The following is a 17,684-nucleotide window of genomic DNA, read 5'->3' as shown; positions in this document are numbered from 1 at the left end:
AAGAATCAATCGAACTGGAAAGTTTGGTGTTAGTTCTATACTTAAGACTTGTTTGAAAAGAAGGCCTTTAAAGAGAATGTAAAATGCCAACCATTTTGAAGACACTAACTCTCAAATATGAAAAGTGCCGGATGTCTCGCTTTAAATTACATATTTGCAATATATATCCAGTTGAGCTATTAAATGTTAAAACAGCCACGTGTACTTTTAAAGGATTTTAAGATATGTTAAATTAAGTTTTTACTGGTACAATCAAAGTTGAGGATATCTTGAAAAACAACTACTAATAGTAGGAACGTAATTGTGGATATGCCATTATGGATATCTGAAATGTAGTGTGGTTCTATTGAATGTTTGCCATGGTATGTTTGCACATGAACAAATTCTCCATATATATTGAGGTATATATTTATTTTTTCATAGACAGGGCAGACTTGTCTTTTATGAACAGGACTACAAACAGTATCTTAAGAAAATTAAGACTTTACTAACTAAAAAAAATAACTAAAATAGATTATAACATACAACAAACAAGTGACCGTGTTTGAAGTAAAATCCTAGATCAGGCCTTATAACAGTGAGAAACTCCAAGGACACACTATGAACCAACTGTGATTTGTTGTTGTATATTTTCTAATTCATAACTGTGCATTCAAATTAAAAATTGTGTCATTATAAAAGCACAATGCATGTCCTTTTGAGGATGGACTGTCCCTTTAAGGTTTTGCTGACAGCTGGCCCCGCCCCTGCCCATCAGCTCTGCTCCTATTGGCTGAGAGAAAGGTCAGCTGCTGCAGCAGGATGCACATGGAGCTCCGCGCATTTCAAGATCAAGATGGCAGCCTCCGTGTGTCGGTGCTACGAGGTTAGACCATTCATGTCCTTCATTACAGTTTGTATGTCTCTAGCAGATAATTTAGAGACGCGAGTAGACACATTCTGCTTGTTGTTAGTCTGTTAACGTCTTGTTATGTGCAGGGGGAGTTTGCAGGTTGTTTTTTATGCAGTAAGACCGTGAGATGTCCGTTATAAAAGGCCTTGTTGCATCAGACAGACGGCAGGCTTCTTAATGTCTTATGTTGGTACAATCTCTTGTTTCAGTTGTACAGTTGTCACACCAAATGCTGTGACTCATCAGATTATGTAACATGGCAAGGGCTTTCAGTTTTGTGAGTGCAAATGATTTTTATCATAATTAATCCCATACTTGCGTATCGCAGCTGTTACTCAACATGGTGCTGCTGTAGTATGTAGATCAATACTCTCAATTTTGATGTGATTTCGGCGAATTTAAATCCGATTCTGTGGCACTGGTGGATCAACTATTCAAAAAAAAGTAGCAAAGAATAAACAAACGCCTAATTTAAAGGTTACAGCAGGTCTAGATCGTAATCCTAAAAAGAATGTAATTGTTTTAGGTGTAACCTGTTTGGCGAGGGCTGAGTTCAGGGACATCATGTCTCTTGGGTCAACGAGCCAGTAGATTCCAACAAAAAGGGACTTTAATGGCTGTGAACAAATTCAGATAATATTCAAAAGCATACATCAGTTGAACACCATTATTAATTAATCATGAATGTAACTATAAAAAACAACTGGGATTATCAAACAGTAAACCTTAAGGAATAACTTATGGAACACCAGGTCTGGTTTGTGACAGAGCAAACAGAGCATGTTTTAGTTCTAAGAGCATTGATTCAAGGCAGACTGAGTTCACCTGTGTCTAGTTGACTCCACACAGCACAGGTAAGCTGGTGGCTCCTCCCAGAGCTCATCAGGGTCATGGCAGACATAGAAGACTTTCAACTATAATATAATATATTAGAATAGTAGGCCCACTACCAATGTTGATACCGACAGGTGAAAAATTACAGGAAAAGATGAATTTAGTAACTGAGAAGCATACCAAAAACAGATGTGCCTAAACAGGTGTTCTAGTTGAAACAATGATGCCCCCTGTTGTGATGTTAATAGAATTGCTGAGCTGTGACCCTTTTTAATGGCTTTTTGGATGGAGATTGCAAGAAGAAATCATCAAAGCGACTTTCACAGGGCACAGCTGTTGTGGAGGCTCGTGGTGGTTTATGTTGGTTTATCCTTTATAAATATCTCAACCTTGCTTTTGAAACAAGTGTTTAATGTAACTGGGCGAAGGTGTCAAGGTATGTGTAAATATTAATATAAGACACATTTACCACTCTGCAAACGACCTAAACAAAAATTGAATGGGGTTCTTCCAAGTAGCATCACGACAACATCACTCCAGTTTCTGCCATAAACCTATCTGATGTCTTTGCTTGTAACTGAGGGGGAATGACTGCTTAGTATCCCATTAACCACCTGTCACTTATTCTCCATCCACTGCAGTGTTGGCAGAGATGATATTTTGTTTGTACTAACAGTGGCTTTCTCTCGTTTGCAGCTGGTTGGCAGACGTGCCTTGGCCCTCTGCTTCCGGCCTACTGTCTCTTCAGTGTGGAGAGGCGATGCCTATATGTTACAAAGGAGCCCAGCTGCAACTGTGCAGGTAACCACCGACAGCTCCCATTTACCTTAACATGACGCATAATTATTGTTCATTTAATCAAATAAATTGAAATTATCTGTTTGTGTAATATTAATTTCAGTTAAGTTGTTTTCAGGACTATTTGTCCCAGTTTTGTAGCCTTCTTTCAGTCTAAATAGTACAGGGACTCTGGTTTATTTCTTATTTCAATGTCACAGAAAGATAAAACAGAAATATGTGAATTGTCTGTTCATCCTATCTAAGTGTCTGTCTGTCCAACTCAAGTGCTACTTTCTATTTATCTCATAAGGTGCGATATGCTTCGGGACGTAAAGGTTTCTTCGGAGAGTTTGTGGATAACCTGCGCCAGGAATTTGGTAAGAATCAGGAGATGAAAGAGAACATAAAGAAGTTCAGGGAAGAGGCCAAGAGGCTTGACGAGTCTGATGCTCTCCAACAAGCCCGCAGGAAATATGTAAGAACATTATTTGGTTTTTATTTCTTCAAATAATAATCCAAGAATGATATCTGCATCAACCAGGATTTGCCTAACTTTATTTTTGTCACACGCCAACATTATGATTTTTACTTCCTTTAATAGAAATCTATAGAGTCTGAGACCGTGAAGACCTCAGAGGTGTTTAAGAAGACCTTAGGCTCCCTGTCAGAGACCGTCAAGGAGGTAAGGTATCACCACTTCTACACCATGGGTGTCAAATTTTTTCAAATGAGAAAATAAAGTAAAGACTTCTTGGTTTATGAAAAAGTTTCTAATTGTATATTTAACTATACTGACTGACTAATGCATCTGTCTCTCTGTGTTTGTGTATGTGCATGTATTACCGTTCTGGCCATAGGGTCTTGAGGAGGTCAGTCGTACTGATATCGGGAAGAAGATCAAGGAAAGTGTGGAGGAAGCTGCCAAGACAGCCATGCACTCTGCTGAGACCGTCTCCAAAGGTGGAGAAAAACTGGGCAGAACCGGCGCATTCAGGGCCATCTCACAGGTCAGAGGAGATAAAAAATAATATACACAAGTTAACAAGGTTTCACACTCAAAATTACATCATCTCTGGAGGAGCATCTTGTAAAATCATCTTCATCTTTGCATTGTTGTTGGCACCCAGCTACCTACCAAAACTCTGGGTTGGATACTTGCTGTGATTTTGAGTCACGATTTATTAATTTTTGACACGGTGTGCATTTGCATATGTAAATATGTCTCATGAGTCAAGGACATTCATTTAAAGGTATAATATCAAGTAATTAAAACTTTAGACTGTAATTTACAAACATAATTCCTATAAATCATCACATACGATCCACTAGAACTGCAGTTATTCGGCTCATAAGGTGTACTGATCTGAAAGTCCTGTTCTGAACGGTTTGGTATAAATACTGTTGCATCCCTGTTCTAATACAGCTGTGTGTGATCTCTGTAGGGTGTGGAGACCATGAAGAAGGAGATAGATGTTGGGGATGCCGGCCAATACAGAGCTCCATCACAGCTAAGGAAGAGAAGCGATTTCTCCTCCAAAGGAGCCGACAGCGACTCCAGAGTGTTCGAGGCCGATGAGTGAGTAAATGTTGGAACTTCAACCAGTTTCTCCTCTCACCCCTTCTTCTGTTACAATATATCTTCACCTACCGCCTAATAATGAAGGGATTTTCTTGTATTTTCTGATGCAGAGAGGCTATGGGTGTTGTCCTCCACAAGGATTCAAAGTGGTACCAGCAGTGGAAGGAGTTCAAAGACAATAACGCAGTTTTTAACAGTAAGGAAATCCTCTTAATATATTATCTCAGATACTGCGGAATTAGTGTTCTTTATATATATTCTTGATATTATGATGCATGTCTAAATCATCTTTGGTTTGCACCTATGTACTTCCCTTTAAAGCCAGCAGGTGGCACCAGATTCTCTACTGTAGATTGCATTATGGACTAATACAATTCATGCATTAGGTGTTTATTGAGACGTTTGTATTTATATTTTGTTGTTTAACGAGTTATGTTCACCCCATTATTCCCTTTCTGTTTCCTACAGGATTCTTTGAGATGAAGATGAAATATGATGAAAGTGACAATACCCTTGTCAGAGCATCCAGAGCTGTGACTGACCGAGTCACTGGCTTCCTAGGTAAGGCTCTCCAGTAGTTGATTTTGCAGTTACTTGCCATTGTCATAATCTCTTATACGATTGTCCCGGCAAAACTAATCTACATACAATATAATTGAAACATTGTTCCCAAAACAGAATAAACCCTGAAATCTCATGTCAATATAAACAATATGTGAAAATACTTTTGCCATTTCCACAGGTAGTTATAGACAAAACAAGAAGACATAGCCATGTTTGCCCCATTTCAACCATAGTAACTGTTCATTTTTTGTTGTCTGTGTTTGTTTTCCAGGTGGTCTTTTTTCTAAAACAGAAATGTCCGAGGTGCTGACAGAGATTGTGAAGGCAGACCCCACCTTTGACAAAGACTCTTTCCTCAAACAGTGTGAGAAAGACATCATCCCGAACATACTGGAGGTAAAAAGAGAGCTCTTCTGTCAGTTTGTCCCTGTGTACACTCCTCTCTTTGCTCAATACCTGAGGGTATTCCACAAAGGAGTTCAAGAAAAGAGTTACTGAGGAATGTCTTGCTTCATTAAATCTGAAATTATATTCCATTTTAACATCAGATTAAGTAAATGAATTTGGGTTGGAATTGGTCAAATCAGGCTGGAGCTGTCAGATTTAAATGCTGAGCAGCAATCATAACTAGAATTGTTGATGATGGGAAACACTCAAAACAATGTGTTGTTTCCTTCGTGTTCACAGAACAAGAGCTGATGATGCAGTTAAAAGCATATAATAATGACAAAAGACATACATTTCTATCTTAAATTAACCTGGAAATAAATTGGCACTCACATGAGTTTGAATACAGTTATTTAAAAACACTAAATTTGGTGTTATTGAATAGAAATCTGACACTAAGACTACAAGACAGTTGGAAATAGGCAGGATTAAACAAGATAAGTTTGGTTCACTGGTTCAGCTCACTTTGTGAAATACCCCTCTGATGCAGTAAACAATCAACGTTGACACAATGTCGCTGTTCTTTCTGCAGGCTATGATCCGCGGAGAGCTGGACGTATTGAAAGACTGGTGCTATGAAGCTGTAAGTCATAGGCTGCTGCTGCCTCTACATTTAGTATTCAATTAAACTCAAAATAAATACAGCATAGACAGTGAAATGTTTTTTGTTTTTTTTAATTACTGAAGTCTGACCTCAAACCATCAGCATCTCCTTATTTTGTTTTATATGTTGTAATAAATTGATATCAGGCAATGTCCTCATTTCTTGGTCAATGCTTTGATGTGTTAATTTGCACAATGCTTTTTTTTTTTTTTTTTAAATAGAAGACTCTACTATGTTGGTCTGTCCACTTTAGTTGGCATACAAGTATGTGTGACGCTTCATTGTGTTTTTATTTACCTGCCTTTAGACGTACAGTCAGCTGGCTCACCCCATCCAGCAGGCCAGAGCGCTGGGGCTGCTCTTCCAGTCCAAAATCCTGGATATTGACAACATAGATGTAAGTGCTTTTACACCAGCCATCACACACATTGCTCCATACTGAACTATGTTATTGTCCCTAAGGTAATATCTGTAATTATGGTTTCTTCCCCTTTCCTTTTCTCTATTCAGCTTTTAAACATTCACTTCACTTACATGCACAAAAGCCAACGTCACTTATTGTTAAAAGGCCGTTTAAGAAGTCATGTAGCTGCAGAAAGTGACATAACTGTTGTTAAGTGTGATGTTCTCATGTAATTTGTTTATTGTTTCCTCTCTGTGTTGTAGCTGGCGATGGGTAAGATGATGGACCAGGGGCCAGTGCTGATTATCACCTTCCAGGCTCAGGTTGTCATGGTGATCCGCGGCCCCAAAGGAGACATTGTGGAAGGAGATCCGGTTAGTAAACTCGTGATTACTTGTGCCAGAGTAGTAAATCTCATATTCAGAGTCGTTTCAAATAAGTAAATCACTCAAATGGCTGAAAGTAGATCAGCACTCCTCAAAACGTGAATTTCACAAGTTTCATGTAGCAATAGGAATCTGGCTTGTTTTTCTTCATGTGACTAATACAGTAAGATTTAAACTACTGATCATGATAAATAGCTCTTGTGAATTTAAACACATGGCATCTAGTCTGTCCAGCAAGTTGCAGCATACATCCTGAAAGCCGCTAAATGAGTTGTAGTTTTGAGATGTGAACCTTTTTTGAGCTCTCTCTCTCTCTCTCTCTCTCTCTCTCTCTCTCTCTCTCTCTCTCTCTCTCTCTCCTCTCTCTCTCTCTCTCTCTCTCTCTCTCTCTCCTCCACACGGTACTGACCCTGTGCTCTCCTCCTCCTCCCCAACAGGAGAAGGTGATGAGGATGATGTATGTTTGGGCGTTGTGTCGTGACCAGGAGGAGCTGAACCCCAACGCAGCCTGGAGACTACTGGACATCTCCGCCTCCAGCACAGAGCAGGCCCTCTAGGAGGAGAGCGGGAGAAAAGGCAGACATGAGACACACAAACTGTGGAGAATGGAAGAGACACACAAGGATGTGCCTGTAACACCTGCACGTACTGTCTCGTACACACATACATTAACATCTGAGCGCAGAGTGTACCCATGCTCCTGTGTCATGCCAGCGACTGTATTTGCGCACTCACACATTTCCAATTTCCCAGAGGATTTATGTGCAAATGTCAATTCATCCCCTCCATGGTGATAAGATACACATGAACATAGTGACTACCAGTATACGATCTATACATAGAAAACTATGCGTCCATTTACATGTGTGTGTTGTCTCCTGCACTGGTACGCTCGGTGTTTCGGTTTCCAGGTGGAATACAGAAAACTTACATTCATTTTTCGGATGGATGCAACCAACTTTTTTCAACTGGCTAAAAGAGGAGTCTGTGCCATTCCCATGGTTGTTTCATCAAGTGGTACAGTCCATCCACAACAGGCTGGTGGCTGGATCCAAGAAGAGCTGTGGAAGAAAATGAACATGACACCTGTGACTTGGCTAGTCTCGAGAGGGACGACTGAAATCTAAAACTAAATTTAATGTCACCACTGTCTTTGTCAAATAATATAAACATGAAATTAAAATTTGGGCAGAGGCATGGAGCCTTGTTGCAACAACCAGAAAAGCTTAGTGACACAGCATGAGAGACCTTGTTAATCAAGGTGATCATGTTTCAAGTTAACGGGGCACTCCGCTAATTTTACACATGCAGATTGGTTTACAGTTGTATAATGTCATCTGTGGCTCAGAAGCGAGCTTTCTAAAATCTGATAAAATAGCCCCGATGATGTAATCAGTTACCAGAGATTAGACTTCACTTTTTAACAAAACCCTGCGTTAAGAACTTGGGATGTAGTAATTGAGCATTTACCAGGCAGGAAGGGTCAGAAGAAAGATGCGGAAACATAGGATTCATTGTTTTTCAAGCTTGGCCCATATTATGAAATTAAAGTCAAGATATCCAAGCCTGTGGTGCTCGGATTTCAACCATTCTATTTTTTAAATGCATCTCTTGTGAGTCTCCAAACTTTCTAAAAATGCAATACTAAATGGCTGGAGTACAACTTTCAGGCTTAAAGTGAAAATGGTATTTTCTGGCTGCCTATGACCAAGAGGAATCGACCAACAAACATGTTAATACTTTGCTCATGCAGTCGCCCAATGTCATATAAGCAGAATTGACAAAATCACATAGGGGAAGATAAAATTAACTATTGAGACAGTCTTCAATATTTTGTAAAGTTTTGAGTAAATGGTTGAAGTTTTCTTTTTCTAGACCAAATTACCATCGATCATGAAAACAAATGCATTCTTAAAGAAGTCTACCATTATCTGCAAAATCCAGCTGTGGTTGTTTCTTCTTGGTTCCTGCTGGCTTTCACATCAGAAACATGCCAAAACTTAAAAAGTACCCCAAGTAAATTGAGGTTTGAATCATATAATATAGGATGTAATGACCTGTGTCGTCAGGGTCCATGTTGTCATATATACTGTAGCTCAGAGCGGCCAATTCACCTGAGAAACCACAAGCAACCGAAGAAAACGTGTCCTTATGTTTGTATTTGAAAGGCAGCATGTGTTTTTCTCAAGTTGCCGTGCATTAGGCTCCCAGTCACTGTATATCCACTCTCAATAAGAACAACTGTATCATATCTACATATAAATATAAGCTCTCAACTCATTGTAAATATATTAAATGTTGAGTACTGCTTATTTATAAGATTGGGAGGGACCACATTCAAATATGTCGTAATGGCAGCTTTATGGTTTGATGATCATTTGCCATCTCATGTTGTATATTTTTCAGCCGTTTGTTTTACTTAAATGTTTGGTTTACTGTTGCTGAAGATAAAAACTTGAATTAGCACATTGCTGAACTCGTTGTGTAGACTGACTTTTACATTTTTACTGTGTGACCATGTGGGTCTCTACTCTCATGTCACTGATGATTGAACACATTATGATTGTACTTCTGTAACGTTTGACTATTCTATTAATCTACAGAAAGGTCCATGATGTGAAGAGAAATTGAGTTCCTGATGACCATATTTAGTGCCTAGATTATACCACAATAATTTGAGCATGTTTTGTTTGTTGTCATTCATGGCCAAAGCATGTGATGTGAGATGGTGTGTTACGAACTAGAATTCATGTATGGTCACAACATGCTCAAGTAATAATCTTTCTGTGTAGTTGTTTTGTCACTTCATGGGATGAGAAAAAAAAAAAACATGGCAATATTTTTTAAATTATAAGCCTTAAACAATAGTTGAGAAGACTCATAAGGGGGAGACACCTAAGGTGAATAGTGTAAAATATTTAACTGATAGATATCACCATGACATTTCCCCAGTTAATTACTTACATTAAGACAAATGTTTTACAAGTTTTCTGAAAATGTATGTTTCAACCTGCAAATGAGGTATTTTCCAATCAAATATATGCTTATTAACATAAAGGTAAAAAAAATGTTTTTAATTTGTTGACATGTTAGAGTCAAAGGTTTTTACAGAGGCACTGTAAACAGCTGCAACAGCCATCAATAAAAAGCCAAATTGCCATGTTTTTAGGAATAAAATGTTATATAAACCAGGCTATGACTGATATACGAACAAAAGTCTCATGAAAAATTTCAGAATATATTTAGGAATGAAACTGGAAGGCTGGTGTATGTAAGAACTACTGAGGTGGAGATATCTGGCCCATAGTTTGAGAAAGAAAACTAATTTTGAGAAACAGCCTTTAAAGATATGTATTGTAAAATGTCCTACATTTTACAAGACACTACAGGTGAATAGGTCACCAGACAATGAATCTTGTCATGTTTTGTCATGACCTCAACATTGATCTAGTGTCATTGTGTCCGATCTTCACACTGTCCACTTTATGAGCTTTCCTCTAGAGCCACTACCAACCAAAGTGTCATCTATGCACACAAAATACTGTTTCTAATCAATAGAAATGTAGATTGCCAAATTGTCTAAGGGGATAAATTGTTTTGATTTTATGAACGCTCATCTAACACTACCCTGAGGAAAAACTTTATTTTTGCTCCACTACTTGTAACCACTATGTTTGCTCTATGCAACACTCACATTGTTCTTTTATTGGAGTAGACATGGAACAAGTAAAAAATAAAATGTATCCTTTATCAACAAGGTTCACTTCAAAAACTACGTTTCTGAATTTTTCCATGAGTACGAGACATTAAATCCATCTTTCAATATTAACTTTTAAGTTGATCAAAAAAAATAGATTCATGAGTTTTTCTATTTTTATCCAGTAATATGTCTGTCTGCAGAATAAAGGGCGCTGTTATATGATTCCCTTCGTCCAAGCTTTCTTAGAGTCAGTAGCTTTGTATGTTTGGTGTATGTTGGTGCACAAACAATTAAACTCTGCTCGTCTGTGTGAGTGTCCTTTGTTTTTTCATTTCGAAACTGACAAGCTTTGATAAATGTCCATGGATCTGGCCATTGACACTGGTTGATAGACCTATGGATTTGGTAGCATAGGGATGATATATCAGGCTTTAAATAACGCATGCCTGTAGGTTCACACACACGGCCAATATATAGTGGACCTCATCCCATAGCTGTCTGTTGTGATGAATGACTGGGGACGCCCTTTCACTAACTAACCTCCTTTGTTCCTCCAAAGTCTACTCTCTTCTCCGGACTGCAACCGAAGCCTACTTAGAGTTGATTCCTCTGAGCTAAACCAAAGTAAATCCTTGCCAATCAAGTTTTTGCTGCATGTTTTCACCTGTTTTTTATTTATGTTAGGGATAAGTTAACAGTAAAACCATTTAAATGGCAGGATATATGAGAGCATTCTTCTGGAAAAAGTCCATGTTTTGACCCCCTGAGCGATGAGCACTCTTATGGTACTGAATGAATGCGGCTTGATGAACCAACATAACAGCCTGGAGGCCGAGCAGTACTCTCCTTTATCTACTTTTTATCCCAGTATGTTCTTTGAAGGCAAACTACACCAAGCTGTGCTCTAGTTTACATAATAAAAAGGCTTTTAGTGCAGCATATTCAGCAACAACAGACCATTATGTAAGCAGATATCAAACTGTTTAAATGTCATTAAACCAATATTGCTTATTTAGATGATTAAATGTATCTTTGTGGTTGTTTAGGGTTTTTTATATAAGAAGCAACATTATTTTAGAACACAGTTTGTGATATAATGTCCTGTGCAAATTAAACAACATTTGAAGGAGTCTATCTGTCCTGAGTGAAAAACTCGACACTAGCATGATAAACTGGAAAACTTACTTGTTTGTATGCATACTGCACACATTTAGGGGCTGCTGCAATACTCTAAAATTTAGGTAAGCACCAAGTTTCACCTTGAAATTTGGTTGTGAATATAATGACTTAATATGTCAGGTGGGTATGTACATGATTTGTCATTTTGGGAAAAATGTTTGTTTATTTAAAAAAAAAAATCCCAAAATGAAGCTTAGCAGCAACCCACATAGTAAACAAATTTGAGAGTGGAATCGATCTCCTCATCTAACTCTCTGGAAGGAAGAAAATAAAATATCGAACTAATCCTTTAAATATAAATATCATCTATTTAATCATAACTACCGGACAATTTTGAACAGAACAGGTGAATACATAACGTTCTACGCACTTGTGAAAACTGTTATGTGTCTACTTTGTGAAAACAAGGGCTGCCTGAAAGGATAAAACCAGGGCAACAAAGGCTCAAGTGTCCCACACACAAGGCTTTAGTTAATCAGACTCACCTGCTGTCATGGGTCCAAACATCATGTAGCGGTGACCTGCGTCTGCTCCCTGAACCACAGCTTGACCTCTCAGTGAACCATCTGTAACAACAAGGGCGACAGTGATGTAAATGTTGAATTTCATAACCTTGCAGGCTGGAGACTCTTATCAATTAAGTCCGCAGTAGGCAGCCTGCTGGAGCACTGCTCAGTGTGATTAGATTATGATCCCCTTCAGGACAGTGTGAAAATCCACTGGTGATTAATTAAACCTACGGGGAGATCCTGTGCGGCCTCAGGCAGGGGGGATGATGATGTGTACGTACTGCAGTCTGTCCTAGTGTTTGTACAGTTTTAATTGTGTTAATTAATTACTTCTCACAGTGACTATCTGGAGCTGAGCCACAGGTGCAGTCAGGTTTGCTTCACATCATGATCGCATCATTTTTTGCAGTTCAGCAAAACTCCCAATGCAGTCTGACATAACTGGCAGTAATGAGGACATCTTTCACCAAGCTTGTGCAATCTATAGGCCTGCTTTTGTAAAGTAAACTTTAATAATTCATCAACTTTGTCTTGACCTCCTTTTTACAGACAAATCATCAAGTCAACATCTTGTTCTGTTTCTGATACAATTTAGTTATAGTTTTACCTGCAGTCTGTATTACGTTAACATGGTACTTATTACTAAACTAATTTGTGTTTAATATAATTACTAGGAACTACACACGGTGCCGTAAAACCTAGAGGGTGGTCAGTCGCGGCCCACAGCAGTTTAATTACGCCATGCATGTTTTGTACCAAAACAAACCATAGCCAACATTTATTTTAAACAGGGTCCCCACAATCGATCTAAAGTCAACAACATTACTATATAAAATCTCTAAATTGTCCTAATTTTGGGGGCTCTTCATAGCTACTCGATCAATTGCATAAAATGCAGTTGATCAGCATTTACTTTAAGGGAATTCTTCACAAATTCAACAACTACTTTATTATATATATGCAGTTTCAAAAATCTCTCCAGGAATAATGGTGGAGAATAATTAAATCCTGGTAAAAAAAAATACGAGGGATAGAAATACTGGAATCAGCCTAAAAATGTGTACATTTGTAAAATAAAACTCAATATTTCCAGAAAAAACAACAGACGACTTCCATATCCTCAGTTTAAATACAACCCTCTAAAATGTCATTACATTTCCATCAACACATTTGTCTTTTGATATCTCTCAGCCCAAACTAACTTAAGAACTTCTTTGTATAATTCATGTGATCAATGCAGCATCTTTATTAAATAGCTTAAAATTAAAAAAACGTGTCTCACCCTTACAATTTGTACAACATACTGCACAATAACCTACCAAGCAAAGTATTAAATGCTTCCGTTTTTTTCTATGCACCTGTCACCTTTCAACTAACACATTTCGGTGCACAAACGTTGTTTGATATTCGTATAGGATTATTCTAAACAAGAATCAAACTGTTAAAACTCATATTGGCTGCAAGGCTACCAGGGCCCCTCAGTGTCCGTGCCCCACACACTCCTCTTACATAATGCAAAAGCCACACATGGCTCCTGGCGCTTCACTCATCCAAACGAACAGATTATGTGTGCAGTCCATAAAGGGACAGGGATATAAGTGGGCTGCGAGGTGGGGCGGATCCCTCAAACAGCATTGACTTAAAGCTCCGGACAAAGCAGAGGAGGTGCTGCAGGACGTGACAGAGATCAGACCTGAAGCTCAGTGTGCCGGCAGAGCGAGCCCGGAGCTGTCTGCAGTGCTGAACAGCTGCTGCTGCTGCTGCAGGATCATCATCACTCTGTGATTTTCAGCCGGGAAGTAAGTCTCTTTATTCTTATCGTCCTCCAGTTTGTCATTGTGTGAACTTTTTTATGAAGGCAGCGTGGAACTTAAAACTCCATGTCACGTTAAATTTGAATAATGTACAACATTGTTGATTCACCCTTCTTTGATTCATTAAATTCAATGTTTTAAAATCAAGATTTTTTTTTTCCATTTTTCACTTATTTAGACGGGGGGATCCAGGCAATATTAATGTTTAAAGTTAAGCCTCTTGAACTGAGTTAATTCTGTTTTTGGAGCAAGTCTTCCCAATATAAAGTCAATTTACCCACTGCATGATACTCATCTCATGTCCTGCATTTTAAGGACATAATCAAGTACAAGTATTTTAAGTTTCAGATGGTTGCAATAGAAGCTTTATAAAGTTCATTAATTTATGTGATCAAGAAATCGTATTGCTTTTCACCACAAGAATAAACATCAAACTACAGAAAGTCTTTGGGGTGATATAATCAAGAGATCACTAAGAGCGGGGATTAAAAAAAGATGGAGGCAACAGCGTTCTGTAGAATGACGTTATTCATCTATCATTTTAGATACCATACAATCAGAATAGTCAGATGACAGAGAGCTCATTGCTTCAACAACAGATATTTGGCCTTGCTTAGCGTGACAGTCCCACATTTGGGGTTTACTTTGGACAACATATTTCACCCTTTTATTTGGAGTCCTTGACATTTTCAAAGCTGCTGTCATAATCCACAGGTATAAATGGGAGGTATTACAGGTTATTACAGCCACGAGGGACACCATATGTCACTGCATGTGCTCTGTTCTCAGAATTCACTGGCATATCTATCAGGAAGCTTTTGTAAATCTACATTTTTCATCATTTCATTTCCATTTTTCAAATGTAAAACTATGATTCTGTGACATTTGTCCACATTTCACTTTTTCAATTCTGGACTCCAGAATAGCTAAAAGTATTTATTCTTAAAGTGTAAATCAGATGTGGACAGGCCCCACAGTGTGATTTATCTGCTGCTTAAGAACCAAAGCAGGTCTCTCAATGAGGATCGATGAGCCATGAAATGGATGTTGCTCATTCTTTTATATTCTTTAAGCTGTATTTGTTTTTCTCCTCAAAGCCACCAGGTTTCCATCCTCTGTGTTGTTTGTATCAGAATGACCTCGGATAACCTGCTTTTATAAGCCAATCTTTAATCGAGTCAGATTTTGCTTGTGAATAAGAACAAATAGACAAGTTTGTGATGTAAAAACATGTTTTGTTTGACTTCCTGACTTGTGAAGCAGGTGGATCATGGAATCAAAAATGTAGGATGGGGTTAATTAATGTAACCCTCCCCTACTTTATATTCTGCCAATGCGGCATAAAGCAAACTGTCAAGTAAAGTTGCAGTGAGTAGCAAAAAATGTTGGATGTGTTGCATAACTAACTGTATATTCTGACGGGGCACATACTGAAAAGGATTTCAGAGGAAGGAAAACTCAATAACTTTAAAGTCCTGTCGTAAAATCAAACTATAAAATAGTCTGTGCAGGAATAGCAGGGTAATGCAGACTTTCATGGAAAAACAATTATTTGTTGCAGTATGTAAGTAATTAAACAACATCAAACATCACATTGCTAAACTTCTATTTTCAATGTTCATTATCAGCCTTGTTCTGAGTGGTTTCCACTTGGTGACTCTGACTAATGTGTTTTCCTGTTGTGTAAACTTTGCTCTACTTCATGGCTCTCTCTCTTGATCATTTAGCTTCCCTCTATACACGCAGCTACCTGGACTGTCCAGCCTGATGTAACAACGGGCCATTTGATAATTGATACTGAGGCAGGCAGTTTCTTTCATTATGTCTTCAAGTCTCCTATTAAAAGCTGCCCTTGGCCCTTAAGGCCCATCATCCAGAGAGCAGGGAAGCTATCACCGTATCTTTGCGAAGATCAGCGGGCTGGTAAGGAGGGAGATGAAGCCTCCTGGAATAGAATCTGCTGACTAGGGAGTGCACCTACAGCATGAAATGTCTCTCCACTCCAATGCCTATTTAACAGCCTACGGAGAGTGTTTCTGTACAAGAGTGATGCAACTCTCTGAGGGTTTCCTTCACATTATTCTCTTCCGTCATCAGTGTCTGATTTATTTATCTTGTACTATGTTGTATTTGAGTTCAAAATAGTGGTGTTTTTTCCGCCTTGTCTCAGTTCTTTTTCTCACAAGAAAGATTAGCAGATCGGACAGGGTTTGTAATAACAGCTTTAAAGTGAGACTGTGCTGAATCGAGCAATGCTGAGTTTGGGCTCCCTGAAAACAGCTCACTCGGGTCCCTGCAAAGTAAAGATCTATAATAATGTTCCAAAGGCCCCTGAGCTCTGGACACACTGAAACAATTAGACTTTTCCCTCCATTCAGCAAACTCACTCACTCATGTTGTGTCTCATCTTTGTTTTTTTCCCCGCAGGAATCTTCAGGAGTGACTCCCCGAATGAAAACATTACTGCTGAATCAAGATATTAAAAAGAAGCAGCTCTTTCAGTAAATCAACAACTCATTGCAACACGGCCAAACAATTCGAGGTATGCAAAACGGAAACATCTGCTGATCATTTACAGCGGGCGAGCACTTTCATTGATCGATGGAACATCTTCAGCCGCTCGACTGAGATTTATACTTCACGTGGAAAATCCCCATTAATGACCCTGTAGGGCTGCTATTGGATGAAACTTAAAATATTGACAAATGAACTGAGGACTGTGTAGGTGATCTGAAATTGAAGTAGTGACCCCAACTTTTGTATAATTAGCTTCTCTTCATAGCAAGTGAGTCTATGTGGAAGAAAGAGAGAGGGACAGTTAAATCTAATTAAACCTCACTGTGCATGCCTCAGCGTGCTGCTCTGCTACCTGGAGGGCTTATTCATTTTCACTCCTGATTCACCCTGTGAATTTTCTGCTGGAACAATTAATTTGCCCTGTTTTTTGGGAAACACTGTGAGTTCAATTTGTTGACATCTGCCAGATTTCACAATGTGATCCCCCTCTGTGTTTAGAAATCACACTCATTAACAAAGATGACCCTCATAGCTTCTGACTGCAAAACAAAAAGTTCACAGTAAACGATTTCAACCTTCAAAACGTTCCCTGACTTCCAAGATGAGCAACACAAACTACTGGGTTGTGGACTATGAACTCACCTCTCCTGCTCCACCCGAGTTCCCCAGGGGCCCTACGGTGCTGCAGCCCATGCCGGGGCACCCCGAGCAGGGATCGGCTCTGTGTTTCGTTGGCCTTCTCGTGCTGCTGCTGCTCTTTCTCATCATTCGCTGCGTCCGTATCCTGTTGGACCCCTACAGCAGCATGCCAGCCTCGTCGTGGACGGATCATAAGGAGGGGCTGGACAGAGGACAGTTTGATTATGCACTGGTGTGAAGATGAGGGGTGGTAGGGAGATGAGGAGAGGGATGAATTTGGAGACATGTTAAGGTTCTTTTGTGGGACTTTAAATTAAAAGCTGAAACGATACCAGCATAAAAAACATTTAACAGTATCTATATAAGGATTTAATTCTGAAAGAGAAAAGGAGCAGACACCAGAAGTCCTGCATCCATTTGAATTCCGAGTAATTAATGTCATATTGGAGATTTTTAGGTGGGTATATTGTTACACTGCAGCTTCTAAAGTGACAAATTGCAGGAAGACAGCGATCAGTATCACAGCATTATGTTGTGACTCCTGTTTGTCCTGTCATTTTGTAATTCTATAATGTTTTTACAAATCCCAGGGCTGAATTATAAATAGAGAGCAGAGCTGCTGCAAGAGAGGTCCTGATTAAATAAAAGTGAAATCAAATGAGTTTAGGAGAGACATGGAAGTCATTTAGACAGAACTGATATGCACTTCTACAGCAGGGTTAAAGCAACATTGTAAACTTTATACAGTGATTTACTGCTAAATTGTACAAGTCTTTCAGTGTTTTTTGGAAGTGAAGCTGAACAAACAATTTAGAAGATGTCATAGTTTCTCTGGAA

The 17,684-nt window shown here is 38.8% G+C and overlaps 2 protein-coding genes across 2 annotated transcripts; both read left to right on the top strand.

Moving 5' to 3' along the window:
- Positions 1 to 800: 800 nt before the first annotated feature.
- LOC129110929 (mitochondrial import inner membrane translocase subunit TIM44-like) lies at positions 801 to 9,456 on the top strand. The gene is made up of 13 exons (XM_054623206.1): positions 801 to 865; positions 2,423 to 2,527; positions 2,817 to 2,981; positions 3,108 to 3,188; positions 3,364 to 3,513; positions 3,949 to 4,082; positions 4,196 to 4,281; positions 4,554 to 4,646; positions 4,921 to 5,045; positions 5,629 to 5,679; positions 6,008 to 6,097; positions 6,367 to 6,477; positions 6,927 to 9,456. Exons 1-13 carry the CDS (start codon positions 836 to 838, stop codon positions 7,044 to 7,046), a joined length of 1,341 nt encoding a protein of 446 aa, XP_054479181.1. The 5' UTR covers positions 801 to 835; the 3' UTR covers positions 7,047 to 9,456.
- A 7,335-nt stretch (positions 9,457 to 16,791) lies between these two features.
- On the top strand, positions 16,792 to 17,123 carry LOC129110947 (cortexin-1). Its single transcript, XM_054623224.1, has one exon. The coding sequence runs from the start codon at positions 16,810 to 16,812 to the stop codon at positions 17,083 to 17,085; it is 276 nt and encodes a 91-aa protein (XP_054479199.1). The 5' UTR covers positions 16,792 to 16,809; the 3' UTR covers positions 17,086 to 17,123.
- Positions 17,124 to 17,684: the final 561 nt, after the last annotated feature.

This window comes from Anoplopoma fimbria, chromosome 3, assembly GCF_027596085.1.
Source record: "Anoplopoma fimbria isolate UVic2021 breed Golden Eagle Sablefish chromosome 3, Afim_UVic_2022, whole genome shotgun sequence".
Lineage (NCBI taxonomy): Eukaryota > Metazoa > Chordata > Actinopteri > Perciformes > Anoplopomatidae > Anoplopoma > Anoplopoma fimbria.
The sequence above is the reverse complement of the archived record's forward strand: the minus strand, read 5'-3'. Positions and strand labels throughout refer to the sequence as shown.